The sequence below is a fragment of the Ambystoma mexicanum genome, chromosome 10, assembly GCF_040938575.1.
Source record: "Ambystoma mexicanum isolate Mex_15411 chromosome 10, UKY_AmexF1_1, whole genome shotgun sequence".
In the NCBI taxonomy this organism is placed as follows: Eukaryota; Metazoa; Chordata; class Amphibia; order Caudata; family Ambystomatidae; genus Ambystoma; species Ambystoma mexicanum.
In genome coordinates, this window is record NC_090932.1 from 1,279,705,872 (window position 1) to 1,279,722,125 (window position 16,254).

Consider the following 16,254-nt stretch of genomic DNA (forward strand, 5'->3'; position numbering starts at 1 on the left):
GGAATGTCCAGGAGCCTACCTTCATATGCCCTCAAGTATACATTTGCTTCTTTATTAAAGTAAACATTTTCTCTGTATGAATTTTAAAGCTTTGTTCCACGTTTTAGCATTCACTTTGGTTGTGTTAAATTGGATATTGCAAAAACAAAGAGGTGATGGCTGGAAGGTTTAGAATTAATCTTAACCACTGGCAATGCTCTGGGCAACCCTCCAGACCACCGTTCTTCGCCTGCCAAGCCATTACAGAAGGGAAAGACCATATGCAAATCAGGCTTGGCCCCACCCCAAAAGGGGCAGTCCAGCCCAAACTGCTAGGCCACATCCCTTCTACACGAGACCACAAGCATCCCCAAACATGTTTCGCCCTTGTTGGGGCTCATCAGTGAGGAGTAGCTTGGGTCTCTAGGCCCAGCAGGCACGGGACCCACGTCTGGGCATACCCATCCCACTTGGTGTGACTAAGCAAAACAAAAGAAATGATGGCTGGAAGGTTTAGACATGCGATAAAGCAGACCTGAAAGTCATAGTCACAAAATTATCGGGGAGGCTCACAGATGTTTTGTTTACAAAGATGTTAAAATGGAAAAGAGGATTGTTGTGCCTTTAAGAACTGGTCCCTGCTCTCAGTGGTGCGTCCTATCCTGCAAGGAAGCAGAAGAGGAAGGACTTACTAGGGTGGGGATCAGAGGCGGAGGGGGCTATAGCCTTGTGTCTTTTGTTTGTAGTCCTGGATAGAGGTTCAGGACCTAGAACCAAAAGGATATCTAGCCCTGAGTCCCGACATTAGCGTAGCACTGGATCTTCTCCAGACCTAGCAACCCCCCTGGTGGGGAGATAAGATCAGAAGGGAGACAAGGAAGGACGAAAGTAATTAAATACGTTATCTAGAGCAGGCCGTCTCTTTTAGCGTGACGCATGCAGGGATGCACATAACGTTGAGACATTAATATTATTAATATTATCTCATAGGAGCTCATGTTCGAAAAAAAGTGTAATTTGGCGGCAGTAATCCGTTATGTTTGCACTGCACTATGGGACCGCCTGCTCTATGTTGGTATATAAAGCATGTGGACTTCATAGGGATCTCCAGCATTTGCACCGGCATGAAAATCCATGCCTGGGCACATTCTGGAACATTTGTATGGTGGAAAGGAAGGGAGGGGGCAGAAACACAAGTTGCGTTCCACCCCTCCTCTCTGTTATACAAATGAATGAAAATGTGGCGGTGCGTGATTGAAAGGCGTTAAAGCTTTTACCCCTTTCAGTCACATTACGCCAATCATGAACATGAGCTACATAGACATTAATATTGAGATACCACTTGCTGCTATACCACGAAAGAATAGTGAATGATCTCAAAACTCCAAGTGAAGAAGGACATATCTGGAATAGCATTTTTTTTATTTTCAGTGACAAGTATATTATTTTTATTCAAAATGCAAACTAAATCTAAACAAGTCTTAAATTATCATTACATCCTTTCACAAGGTTAAGTCACCAATGGTCTACAATGTATTTATTCAGGTGGGAAGGTTGAAGGTCAGAATTGGGGTGGACTAGAACAGCACATGGAGGGGGTTTGCATGTGAGATTTCTTGGTTACTCTTATGGTGTAGTGTGTGGCGCTTGACGAAGCAAAGCTTGACATGCTATAATCCAAAATCTGAAGTTACCAGGGAGGGATGAGGAGTTCTGCGTTCAGAAACTTTATTACCAGTCAAGTTCTACAACCAGTAGTTAGATGTTAGTGGTTAGTGTTTTCAGGGCCGTTTAAAATTATATATTATATTTCATCTTTTAGGAATTTCCTAGTAAACGAAACATGCACATGTAATACTCATAGTCAGGGCCCAGTGAGAGAGTGACTTACACTGAATCTTGTAGAGGCCCCTTGTCTCCCTCTTCGCCAGCAGAGTAGAATGTGCATCCTTCCGGGGGTCGACTTTGTGTACAAACAGGGATCGAAACCAGCTGCCTTCATTCTCCTTAGAGTACTCCCTGAAATGGAAAGGTTTACGGGTCAGTGATGGCACAAATCCTGTAATGCCCTAATTACTCAACTTTCTCGTCACACTCCTGAACGGGGTTTCCCTCCTCCCCAAGGCACCCAACCTGCATATGCTGTGTCTAATATAAATATATATTTATTTATATAATTTGTTATTACGCGCTTAATAACGGAGAACAGTCTCGAAACACGGGACCGGGATACATTATATATTCTTTGTTATTCAAAACCTAACCCTCTGGCAAGCTCCTCTTACTCCAATAAGGAGGGTATAATGAGCAACAGGCCTCTCTAATGCCCTATGAAGTATCAAGACCAGTGTCCACAAATATCTCATCCTTCCCCAGAGTGGGGTGGGTGCTAAGTAGGAATGTGAGGATAAGGAAAAGTAATAACAATAATAATAATGTATTTCTCATATAGCGCTACACACCATAGGTCTCAGAGCGATGAAATAACGGTAGGCATTATCTGTGAGGAACGAGGAATGAGACATGGACACAGACGACTTATGTTTGTGGATACAAACTTTTATTGAAATAATAATGGGGTTTGAAAAAGGCTGTGCTGTTGCTAATCTAGGCGCTATGTCCCTGCCTCAACCTAAAACTAAGGGTCCATCCAAAGCAAAAATGTCATGTGCCTGAAATCCTATCCTCACCCTCTCACACTAAACATAACATAACTAGAAGGTGCTAAGGATAATATCTTTGGCTTGAAAGAGTGCAAAAATGTTCAAGTTAAACAAAAGATGAAAATTCAACAGAAATCTTCAATGTATAGTGTTCACAGTTCCAGGGGATGGCTCCCTTCCCCAAGTTTCTCTTCACCAAAGAAAAAAGTTCAAAAGAATAACCAAGTTCCTGTACCTCCCTCATCTTGGTGCTGTAATGCATTTCTGCAGAAATGACTCCCTTCCCCAGGGTTTCTCCTCATGCAATACAGTTCAAAATCCTAATGGTATGAATCTTCCTTTGGATTCCCTCGTTAGAATGCCACAATTTGGGTGTGGGTTCCAGACTCACACAACACGTGGTATACTACCCTGCTAGATCTGTTGTACAGCTCTTTTCAAGAAGGGGTATTGCTCTTCCTTTCTGTTTTTCTTCAATTCTCTAGCTTGCCTGGTATACTCTCCTGCCAGGACTTTAAATTTCAACATTATGGGCCTCATTACACGGTAGGCGGTAGAGATTTACCGGCACCGGTAAAATACTGGTACCGGTAAATCCCTGCCGCCTTACTACGAGGTCCCTTAGCGGGTTGGAGTTTTAACGCCTGCTTTTTGCAGGCGTTAAATACCAACCCGCTAAGGGACCTCGGAGCTAATTACGGCACCGCAAAATTGCGGTGCCGTAATTAGCGCCTTCCCCATTCCCATAGAGCCCTATGGGGCAGAAATGGGAATGGGGAAGGGCAATGGCGGAAGGGGGATTTACCGCCCCTCCAACCTTGGGATGGGGCGGTAAATCCCCTTTCCACCAAGGCGGTGCCGGTATTTTACCGGCATGAGCCATGGCGCTAATAGCACCATGGCTCACCGCCTACCGTGTAATGAGGCCCTATGTGTGCAGGTCCCAAACTCACCGTTCACCTTGTGTACTCTCCTGCCAGGACTTCAACACAACAGTCAACAGCTTCTGGACCAAGGGGTTATTTAGCTTCCTCAAGTTCCCCTTTCCATTTGGGATACTTGAATGTTCATTCTTCCCCAAGTACTGACCCTATGAAGAATAGCCACGTAACAAGCCGTAGGGATTCACCTCCCACTTGTATTTAGGAGTGCCTTCTCCCACTCCCACCCGGTGCCTCAGCCTTTTACTATGGGTTCACAGGTGCTTGAGTGGCTTCCATAGCTTCTCCGACCCTCGTTCTGGTCCTACTTTGCATCTGCTTTCTCTCTTTGTTTCAGACAGCTCAGCTCTGCGGTGGATGGCGTTCGGTGTGTTGCCCCGGCTTCCCTTGCCAGCACTCTGAGAAACCTGGTGGCATCCTCACATTTACTCTCCTAGGATCCTTTGCTCAGGTGGCCAGCGAAGGGCCATCGCTTTTGGATCCCGACCCTGGAGGCGGACAAATGAGGGAGGATCAGCTAAAATGGGGGGGGGCTTTAGGAGTGGGAAGAGGATGCCAAAAGGCGAGACACGGTATACCCCCTTTTCCAATTGTGACTTGTCTTTCCCTACCTCATCTTTAGTAGGATATTGTTGTCCATATCCTACTGTTCCCCTTACAATCCGACCAAGTACTCAGAAGAGGAAGACAACTCCTAGAGTAATGCAGATTACACATAGAAAACACAACTTTAGTACTGGGACGAAGAAGAGGGTCCTGAAGACTACAAAGCTGCAGGTCAGGCATGTGCCAATAATTGGTGTAATTGGAGTCAGGCAAGTCAGGCAGAGAAGCCAAGGACTCAACCTGAAACCCCTTGACAGGGCCCAGGTGTATACAAGTTGGAGCACACAACAGAGAGGTAGTTAGCAGTTAGGAGAGCAACAGGGAGGCTGTATGGCTAAGTCCAGCAGAGGATCCCTTTTTGTGTGGAGGCAGCTTTGTTTGGACTGGGATCAGAGCTAGGTCACCGACAGAGATCCCAGGAGACTTATGGGCCCCAAGGCAAGTGGGCCATATTGTGGTCAGAGGTGTGTGAACCTCCAGCACAGTGAGCTGAAGAGAAAGGAGAAAGGAGCAAAAAGGTCAGCACAGTCTCAGATAAACCGGCCGAAGAACAGGACGGCGAGATACTGCAGGAGGCCACACTGGAGCAGAGTAACCAGTGTTGCAGAGCTTGGCCTTCTCTTGGTTCCCTGAGGGTGGGGCATCCTCAAAGGATCGCAACCTCCTCCTGGAGAGAGTTCACTCCTCGGACTGGCCGGTCCTGGGTGAGGCATGATCTTGCCCAGAGGCCGAGTCAGGGGACTTGCTCGATTTGAGCCACGCTGACAGCCTGCTGTAGCGATCTTTCTTAGCTTTCTTTGAGAAGACACAGCACATCTCGCATCCCTCCTCTTTGTGGTACAGATCCAGGCAATAGAAGCATTTATTATGTCGATCGTCTACGAATATGTTCCTTAATCCACACTTCGTGCAGAGTTTGAAGAAGCTCCTACCCTCCTTCTTCTCCTTGGATATGGTCGAAAGGCGCAAAGTTGCCCCAAGGCTGCCAAGGCCAGGCTTTCTCAAATAGTCGATGGACCATCCGTGCTGGATGAAGATCGTCACCAGCAGCGGATCCTCGCTGCCAGTAGCTGTCCTTTAGTCAAAAAAGATAATACAAAATCAGTCAGGATTAGTCAATTTTCTATGGAAAAACTTGAAAATGCACAAAAATAGCCCAGAGAGCAACGTGAGGAATCCCAAGACTCAAGCTTGCAGTAAAAATCTGAAGATGGCCACCAGGGGTGGAGCTTAGGGAGATGACTGTCATTGGATGGGGACAGTACGACCCAGGAGACAGTAATTGGTTTAGACAAGAAATATGGTTTTAAAGCTAAAATTAAACCATTTTTTCTTTTACCGAGGTTTCCCAGCCTGACGACAGGAAATATTCGTGAGCATGTGAATACATGCCAGACCCCGTGCCGGAGAAGTGTAAATATGCAGCAACACAATGTAGATGAGACATATACAAGCTTGCTATAGAGGAAAATATAACGTGGCTAAGGCTGCCATAATAGGAAGATGGACCTCGGCTTGTGTCAAGACTCAATCCAGCTACCTCAGAGACATTGTCCCTGTTATAATCAATATTATACGTACTTAGAGGTAGTTTGAGGCGTGTCTTACAGATAAGGGGCAGCCAATGAAGTACTAACCCAAATGAATAGCATAGGTACATATGTTCCCTTAATCAATGCTTCCCGTCAATAGCTTTTGCAGTTTGTCACGTAGGATGATGTCACAGATGACGCATATTGGGGTATATAACATCTGTATAATAAAGTTTGTGTGTGAGTGGGCAAGCATCAGTCCGTTGTCTGCCAGTTTGCCCGGCTTTATTAAATTGAGAATAAAGTTATATTTTGACACATTTTCTGAGTCTGTCTGGTTAGTTGGTCTGAGATCTTTATTGGTAATTCCATATAGCACAAGAGACGCTTCAAGATGCTAGAGCACATATTCCGTATGGTGAACTACTGAGAGCCAAAAGAAATTGCTCGAATGAATCCAAATTCAAATAAACAGCTAAATCTATAGGTTTTTTAGTGAGAGGTTACTCTCACAAAACAATAGATCAAGCATATCAGAAAACCAAGTTGATGGGGCGTGGCTTGTGCTCATGCAGTAAGGCTGTGACTGTTCGGAGCTCCCACTGAGATCCTACGTTAGATCCTTGAAGCAACAACTACAGCCACCGTCACCTGCACCCAGCGACATTTCCTAACTGGGGAAACTGGCGCCTCCATATGCAGCTTTTCCGCGGCTTAAATCAGAGCCGGAGATGCTAAGTTATTCGAGATAAGGTCCAGTCCTGTGCACCCCAAAATGCTGGCCACAACATCTCTGTGAAGTTCCCCAAGCGACCTCAAGTACCAGAGATGTCAACGCCTTCTTTGACGGACAATACATTCTTTGTGGATCCCGCTTGCAGGTTATATTGGCTGACGCGGTCGAAGTGCCTTGAATCCAGGCTCATCATTACAATTGAAACATTAAAGCGTTAAGGTCACAACAGTGACGAAGAACTATGTTTTTCTAAAATAGTGACTCTTTTGACTTGTTTGATAGTGTGCTGTTACAGTCTCGTTAACACACCTCTTATGTTGTTATTACAATTGGTATTCAAGTTATCAATACTAATTCCCCATTAGTTTGCGGCTAAATACTAGAAATCATATATAGTTGGCATATATAAAGAGAGTTGGTGTATTTTAGCCCACTTGGGCTGTACTTTATACTTTATATTTAATATCACATTCTATATGTGAAGTCAGAATCAGATGGAATATGCCCACTGTTAAGAATCGGAAGCGATTGTTACTGTTTTTCTTTGCAGGCAGACATTTATTTATCATTGAATGCATTTTTATGGGGTATTGAATACCATTTAGAGTTACACTGTAATATAAATCTGCCTTTGGTTTCTGTAACTCTCTCTGGAGCCACTAAAACATGGTGGGAACTACTTTATTTGAGGGGTGATGTGTAGCGCTCAATATGTGAGTGCTTGATGTTACTGTTTGTAGTAGCGCATTGTTAGGGAGAATTATCAAAAATGTGCTAATTCCCTTCACCTAAGAGACCCCTAGCAACTTTGCTGGATTTTGAGTACTATTTTTTTACCTGGAGGGAGTCTGACCCTTTTTCCCACTCTCTCATGTATTTTGATGTGTGTTTTACTCTTGTCTTTTCTTTGGTTATGGAGTTTAAACGACTCCATAGGCATCATCTCTTCATTTGTGTCACAAAGCACCCTCAGTGCAGTGGCACAGGGAAGCCTTTCAGGATTACCCAAGGTTTAAATACTTCTCTGGGATAATCTACTGTTTCTCAGAGCAGTAAAGTGAAATTGACTTTACTAGTCTTTCAATTCCTAGAACCAGGACACCCTATCTTACAATAAAGTGTGGAGGGGTTACTTTGTATCCCCTATGTCTAGATACTCATGTAGCAGTCAAATGCTACCCTTTCTCTCAGAATGGCTGGTGGCAGTGGTTTTACAACGAACTACCGTGATTGTTCCCGACCGCAAACTATCCGTAGCTCCAGTAATGTTAAATCACAGGAGCCATGTTTGTCAAGATGGCATCTGAGCCCCCTCTGTAAAAACAGGTCCCGGTCTTCTTTTTTCGCCATTTCTTTGTGGAAAGGTCCTTCTAGAGTTTTGCTCTGCGCGCCAAACCAGGTTTGGTCCCTCTGTTCCATCGCCTTTGGCGGGCTTCAGGAGTGAAGACCACCTCTGGTGCCCAGGTGTCTGGGATGGGCAGGAAGTGAGGGAGGTGCCTGAAACTCCATGTGCTTAGTCTCCTAGGAGACCCAAATGCCTTCTGTGGTGATTGGCTGGCCGACTGTCTGGCAAGGACAGCCACCCTGCTGGGTGAGTGACAGCTAGGATGGAATGAATGAGAGAGAACTGAATAAAAGGTGAGTCTCTTGGCTTGGAATGCAGAGTCGACCACTGGAACGAAAGAACCAAAGATGAGCTGGAAGAGGACGGCTGCTGCAAATCCTGCCCGGTGAAGCCCTGCTGCAGGTCCAAATCACCAAGTTCATCTCGACAGAGAAGCCCTGCAAGGACGACTTCTCCATTTGAGTTGGTGGGACCAATCAACTTTACGGTAAGCCACCTGGATACCAATCTCGGAGCTGGTTGTATTTTCCTCAGAGTGCTGCAGGAAAGCGAATAACCAGGGAGAGGGTCACCAGTTTGTGTGCTTTACTTACAGCTACCGGAATCGAAGTTTGCCAGTTGCCATTTTTTGACCAGTCCCTGTGCAGTGCAGGAGTCCCCCGACGTCCTCCCTCTTGTCCCCCCGACTGAGGCCCAGGAACAGTGAGATCTGCAGGAACTGCCAGGAACAGAAGTCATCAGCTGCATCTTTTTCTTCATTGTAAGGTACTGTGAGATCAGACAGAGTACTTACCTCTCGTAGTGAAAGTGCTTGAAACTTTCGCAACTCGCAGGCCCAATCAGCTTGTGATCCAACTTATTATTAGTCTTTTTACAAACTACTTCTAAGAACTTGTGCAGAGACTTTTCCGTTGAACTACCAGAACCGCTTCATCCTATCCAAGACTTTAGCCCATTGACTTTGGCCTAGCCTATTGAACTGAATTGACTCTTCTGGTGAACTCAAAATATCTACACTGTCTAAGAATAATTGTAACTTTTCATGTTCTAATAACCTTTGCCGTTTACACCTCTTGAAAAGTATTCTGAAATAGTATTGAAGTATATGTATGTGTGTTATATAATTGCCTCCTCCTTATGAATGTTTTACAACTGACAGATAAATAAATTAATAAGTATTTATCAAAGAAACCTTGAGTGTAAGAGTTTATTTGAACACTTGTGATTGTAGACCTCTGTGTAACATCATTACTGCTCACATTCCCCTCTTGAGATAAGCCTGGCTGCTCAGCTCCGCTACAAAAACTGTGTAGTACAGACTTATACCAGAGGTTGGTTTGCTTATACCTGTTGTCATAGTTGTGAGTAGTGGTCCCAAATGGTACTGCATATAAACTCTGACTAAAACGCATTTATTCTTCAACTTGAATGGAGACTCAGAATATTGGTTTAGATCCACGTTCTTTAACTAATACAATATTTACAGATGATGTGTAACATTAAAACCAATTGCACTGTTACATAGTCCCTGAACATGCTGCTTTAGCTCGTAATTGCACTAAATACCTGAAAATGATGAATTTAAAAGTATTGACATTATGTTTTTAATGAAGTTTGCACTAAGCACTTTACTCGGCAGAAATGAAATCCAATATGTAGAACAGTGAGCCCTACCACAAATAAATCACATAGAAAACAAAATTTAGCATATATTATACGTTAATATATATTTGGGTAAGTACTGGTATTTTTAGTCAGAGTGGTACTTTATTGCATTAGGTCAATATGACCGCCATGTTTCCATGATCTTTCAATGTGAGTTTGTGATCCATTATTATGTGATAATCACGTGATTGTTTTCTCACACAGGGCTTGCTGTTCAAATACCATAGCTGAGTTACTGCTTCTTGATAACAGCATGAAGAAGTCCTTTACGGGACGGAACGCGTGGCGAATATTTACCCATTTTCATGGGTATTTTAATTGTTCTTGCCCATGTTAGTTTTTAATAATATGATTATTTAACCGATGGACTTTTTGCACTTTCCTAATTCGAGTGCCGGGTTCCTTTTGCAACAGACACCTTCCTATTTTCCACCTTCTGGATGGCAGAGAAGTTGGACATTTTTTGTTTTGAGCCATTGTAGAGTGGCTTACTATACAACCCTTTGCACCCACTGCAGTTCAGCAGGCAGAGCGCTCCGATGACCTAAGCCATGCTCTTGTGAATGTATATATATAATGTATATATTTTTAATTACCACCATCAAATTAGAAAGGATTTTTAGCATTTATGCATGCATATTAAAAATGTGCAATCTGCTGCATGTTGGAAGTATGTTTCAGTTTATTGGTATTAGTGCCCCAGATTTCAGTGGCCGATAATGCCAAGACATTAGGTCAAATATGCATTTATACATGAGGAATATTAAAATGGCAACCACAGGACATGAAGAACACTAACAGAACCAATGTATACATTGAATGCAACATGAATGACAATGGCAACAACATGACATGAAGAGCACTAACAGAACCAACATGTACGTTGAATACAACATGAATGACACGCGGGTATAGCTCACTACCATAGAAACCACGGTGTAACACAAAAAGGGCACACATCTTCTGTAAAATGGACGTTGCAGCATGCTTTAAAACAGGCCAAGGACTCAAAATTTCGAAATACAGACCTATGCAGAGCTCAGATGGTAGCTAGCAATTCGAACAAAGGTTATAGTGAGATAGGGAGGATGGGAATGGCAGAACCAAGGCACAAGATAGCAGTTCCCCAGATGCAAGCAGGATACTCCTAACTTCATTCAAGGTTTTTACAAATACAACCGTCCTTTGTTTACCAGGTGCACTAGAATAGCAAGCCAACAAACACCATGAAGAACAACTCCAGAGTGTCCCTGGTGGAAACAGAGAACACGTCACACACATTCAATTTAGCTAAAACCACAATAAATAGGAGCAAATTCCATTTTATTCACGGTCTGCCTGGTCTCATGGCCTAGGGATAAGGGATGGCAATGTCTTTAATTGAACCATGGACAGTCCATGGGCTTTTCTCTCCATACACCCAATACACCCCGTCTGGCTCATATCTTGATGACCTATCAAGTGTCCAAGGTTGGTTAGTAAGATGCCAACCAATCAAACTCTGAAGTGTCATACCGCCTATTGAATAATAGGTCAACCAATCCTCTAACAAAGAGAGGAGGTAGTTTTACCTTTATCGAAATAAGGGTGGTGTTGGGTGGAGCCATCAGATATGATTTACCCAATTAAATATGTAACCCCATGTGATCTATATGTAACCACATCCCTTAACTAATCCTCATTCCCCATAGGTTTCATACATTTTTGATGATGTTACGATGCCATATATGACACATACAAGGTATTTAAAATGCTGTTTTGTTTGTATTAACTGGGAGCTTCAAGATTTTAATGCTTTTATGCGGTCCCCGCTTTATGATGCGCATTGTCTCACCATACAACGGCTTAAGAGAATCAGAGGGAATGGTCGCTCTTTTCCTGTGCTGATTGCACATGCATGGAACAAGCTTCCTAGCAATTTTACGAAAGGAAAAGGTCCAGCTCGCTTTCAGAAAAAGCTTAAAAACTCTCTAATTTACTTAGAATCAGCCAGATCGTTTTCTCCTTGTCGATTGCCTATGTCCCCTGTTTGTGTGTGTGTGTGTGTGTGTGTGTAAGCACCCTGATGCCCACAGGCTTTGGCACTTAACAAATTAATAGAACATAACATTATCAAATCCTTGAAGCAGGCCGAACAGAATGTTAAGCGATAGAAGCAGAACAAATTGGCGGGCATCGGGTAGGGCAGTAACTAGCTGGGGAGTTACAGAGGCATTGAGACCTGCAGGAGGGGTTTCTCTGATTTGACAGGGAACGGTACGCCATAGGGATACATGGAGAGGGGAATAAGGCAGGTCACTTACTGGTGGGGTTCATTACAAGGGATGTGCCGAGAACCGACATCACGCAGATCTACGATTCTGGAGGCACTCTATTGACATCGCAGGAGGAGATTAATAGGGTGTTTCAAGAGTATTATCAGTCACTGTACAGTAGCGAGAACTTGTATTCGGAAGAGGAAGTAACTGATGTGCTGTGCAAAGTGCAGTTGCCACAAGTGTCGGGGAGCAAAACAAGGGGCTTGAGGCACTCCTAGATGATGGGGAAATGTTGGCAGCCATACGCTGCATGCAGGGGAATACATCCCATGGGATTTATGGTTTCCTGGTGGAATTGTACCACACTTATGCAGAGCTGTTAGTTCCTCAACTGAAATAAGTGTTTTATGCAGCATTTGAGAAAGGGGTGCTTCCGGAGTCCATGAGGTAAGCACTCATTATGGTAATATTGAAAAGGGAAAAAGTTCTGTGTTACTGTGATACTTACAGACCGATTTCCCTTATAAATGTGGACGCAAAGATACTTGGGAAGGTCTTGTTGAACAGGTTGTCCAGGGTAGTCCCACCCTGACACACCCAGACCAATGAGGGTTTGTGGGATGCAGGAATACCTACATGAACTTGAGAGGGCTGCACTATATAATGGAGCATGCACACAAGGAAAAGGGAGTGATGGCCTTATTGTCTTTAGACGCATTCAAGGCCTTTGACTCGGTGGAGTGGACATGGGTATTCAAAGTCCTAGAGGCGTTTGGTTTGGGCCCTAGAATGAGGCGATGGATCCAATTGATATATAGATACCCCATGGCCAGGGTGAAAACCGTGGGCGGGGGTCGTAGGTTTCTCAGCAGTAGGCATTGGAGAGGGGAGCGAGGCAGGTTGGCCCGGTATCGCCGCCGCTCTTTGCTATGGTGTTGGAGCTATTGGCCTGTTATTTCAGAATGTGTATGTCGGAAACGGGATACGAGATTCAGGGCATTCAGCACAGCATCTCACTTTATGCAGATGCTGCCCTATTGTATGCGGGCAACCCCATGGTAAAAGTACCGATCTTCTTGGAGGTGCTGGGGCAGTACCAGAAGCTATCAGGATTCCTCATGAATACAGAAAAGTCTGTTTTGTTCCCTCTGGATTCCCTTAGGAGGAAAGAGAAAGAGGAGATCCCTGATTGGGGCATTAAGTGGGATTGCAAGTCCTTCCTCTACCTGGGAGTGCAGATCTTCCATGAGATATAGGAAACGTTTGAACATAATACAGGAAGGGCATTAGCGGGCGTGGGTGATGCAATTGACTTTTGGAAGACCTTGCCGATATGCCTGATGGGAAGGGGGGCCTTGTGCAGTATGATGATCCTTCCCCGATTATTATATCATTTTGCTAACCTTTCATACCTAATAAAAAAAGTATTTTTTAAGATGCTGGCAGTCAAATTGGAGAGTTGCTGTGGGGTAATGGGAGATGGAGGATGTCCTTGGGGATGCCCAGGAGACCACATTGGGACGGAGGGATGTCCTCACAATACGAGTTATATTTTATGACAGCACAGCTGCAGGTGGTCAGAAGGTGGGACGATTTGGGGGAGGAGGAAGTGTGGCTGTTGCTGGGAACACTCCCGACACTTTGACAGGGAATCCAATTACTATGGGAGCCTATAGGATCGTTGTGGTGGAAGAATATATATGCGGTTCCGAGGACAGTGTGGAACAGATACAAATGTAACTCCCAGGTTAAGACGTTATACAGCCCGACCTCCCCCTGGGGTTCGGTGGCAAATTGTGGACCTTGGTGAAATATATAGCTTTGCCCAGGCTACAGTGTGGAGGATGCCGCACACTGGGAGATTTTTTCGAATGGGGTTGATTGCTCACATTCGAGCAATCGAGGGATAAATATGCGATGATCCTTCGTATTGTATGCATGGGTGGTGAAGAGGATAGTGGCTACATGTGAGGGGATTCCAGAGGAGCCGGACACAAACCCGGAGTAACATGCTCTATTGGCACTGGAAGGAGGCAGGGGAGCCATCGTGCGTTTATATGGGGGTCTCCAAGAGGGAAATTCGAGGTTAGATCTGAAGGTCAAGGGGAAGTGGGAGAGAGATATAGGGGAAGAGATAACAGAGGGCACATGGATTAGGATTTAGGAACATGTAGAGAAAGTATCTAAAAATGCACGCTTGCGGCTGATCCAATATAACTTTTCACATAGGGTCCATATGACACCATCAAGGCTGCATGCCATGGGCCACGGGGCCCCTCACACTTGTCCTAGATGTGGAGAAAATTCTGCAGGTTTTTGGCACATGGTGTGGGGTTGTGATGATCACGCATTCCGGGGTATGGTGATGGACAAGATCAATGTGCTGGTGCGAGGGACCTATGGGTGTACGCCAACTTTTTGCTTGCTAGGGCTGTTACCAGGGGAAAAAAGAGAGACAGAACAGAGAGAACTAGACGAACGGCACACCGCGATTTCCTGGAAACACCCCCACAGGGCCGGAGGTGTAAGCATGGGTTAGAGATGTGCAGAGGTTGGGTTTGCAGAGATGTCTGTATTGAGAACACAGATGCAGGTGGGGAGGAGGGGGTAGGGATGGACTGGGGCCAAATGCTTAATGATTTGACAACACCAGATCTAAAGCCGCCCTGATGAAGGCGAGGAAGGATGTTGGGACTGAAGAACTTACAAAAGGTTGGAACGTGGGATTCATAGGAGTCTGCAAGGGGGAGGACGAAGAACAGAGGGAGGGGAGCTGGGGAATACGGTTCGGCCTCTATGCTGGGATGTGCATCGCAAAGTCTGAATAGTGTGTAGAGAAGGAGCCAAGTACCCCCACCTCAAGCATCACTCCCATGTTGCCTATATGTTGGGAACCAGAGTGTGTATTAATGTGCAGTATCAGTGAAAATACCAATACCAATGAGAATCCTGGAAGCAAGGTTCCCATTGAGAAAACCATACCTGCATACACGACAGTATGATGGTCATTTGAATGAAATACCAGAAGTTTGAAAAATGAACAAAAGAGCAGATTGGTGATGTCACACGAAGCAAGACTGACGCACCCAGAAGAGATGGAGAGACAAGAGAACATAGATATTCTATAAGCATTGAGAAAGTATCAGAGATATGTAACATTTCGGTAACACACGTGTACGGATGCAAAGAAAAGCAGACAAAGTATTCTTAAGGCTAGCTATGTAGTGAACCTTTTTTGGTTTTGTTGTCTATTACTCATAGGCTGGAGGTGCCTATATAGTTCCACTGCCCTGCGGCCGCTAGTATTTGTATTTGTATTTGTATTTGTATTTGTATTTGTTTTATTTGTAACGCGCACCTTCAGGCCCGTAGGCATCAGGGCGCAACTTTAGACATGGTTACATAAGCATACAGTTACATATATTGAAAACATTAAACAGTGCACAGTATTCAGGGCATACAGCAATATACATATTTACAGAAAGTAGATTAGGGCAGGCGTTTCCCGGGGCAGGTCCGGAAGTCAAGGCTGGTTGAAGAGACAGGCTTTGGTTTTAGATTTGAAGGCACTAAAGCATTCTTCAGATCTGATGGTGAGGGGGAGGGCATTCCAAAGCTTGGACGCTAGGACGGGGAAGCTAGATCCACCCGCCTTTTGTAGTTTGAACCTAGGAATGGTTAGACAGTGGGTCTGAGCCGTTCTTTGCGGGCGGGTAGGCGCGTGTCGGGATAGCCGGCTGCAGAGGTATGGTAGGGCTTGGTTGGCTAGGCATTTGTGGGTGAGGCCTAAGACTTTCAGTGAAATTCTCTGTTTGACCGGTAGCCAGTGTAGGTTGGATCTGGATTCTGAGATGTGGTGGTTTCGTGGGATGTTTAAGGCTGCTCTGATGGCGTTATTCTGGGTGATTTTCAGTTTGTTCAGATTCTCTTGGCTAGTTCCAAGGTAGAGGGCGCTTGCATAGTCAATTTTGGCCATGATGACAGTTCTGGCCAAAGTGACCGTGTTAGGGGTGGTCAGAAATAGCCTGCAAGCTGCAATGAGTTTGCAGGTGTATGCTAAGGAGGATCTGACTGCATTTGTTTGTCGGGATAGGGATAGGGTGGCGTCAAGATAGACGCCTAGGGTTTTGGTGTCTTTCGAAACTTGGATGGTGTTTCCATCGATGATAAATGATTGGTAGGATGGCTCAAGTTTACTAAGGCGTTGCGTAGTGCCCAAGATGAGGAGCTCAGTCTTGTCATCGTTAAGGCATAACTGGTGTTGTGCCATCCCAGCTTGGATGACCAGGTAGACCTCGTTCAGGACCTTAGTGTCAGCCAAGTAGTGTCCAGTGATGGGAATGAGTATCTGGGTGTCGTCAGCGTAATTCGTATAGGAGACACCCAGATAGTCAAGTACATCAAAGAGTGGTTTTGTAAAAACGTTATAGAGCATTGGCGACACACAAGAACCCTGGGGGACGCCGCAGTGACTCGGGGAAGGATTTGCAGCTGCAGATGGAGAGAAGACCCGCATAGATCTATTATTC

At 44.9% G+C, this 16,254-nt stretch overlaps 1 protein-coding gene across 1 annotated transcript in view; it reads right to left on the minus strand.

Moving 5' to 3' along the window:
- Nucleotides 1-16,254, minus strand: part of NIPSNAP1 (nipsnap homolog 1) — a 339,746-nt gene that overhangs the window by 290,568 nt on the left and 32,924 nt on the right. The window contains exon 2 of the mRNA XM_069619275.1: nt 1,871-1,998. Coding sequence (XP_069475376.1) covers nt 1,871-1,998 — 128 coding nt within the window. The remainder of the gene's footprint in view (nt 1-1,870; nt 1,999-16,254) is intronic.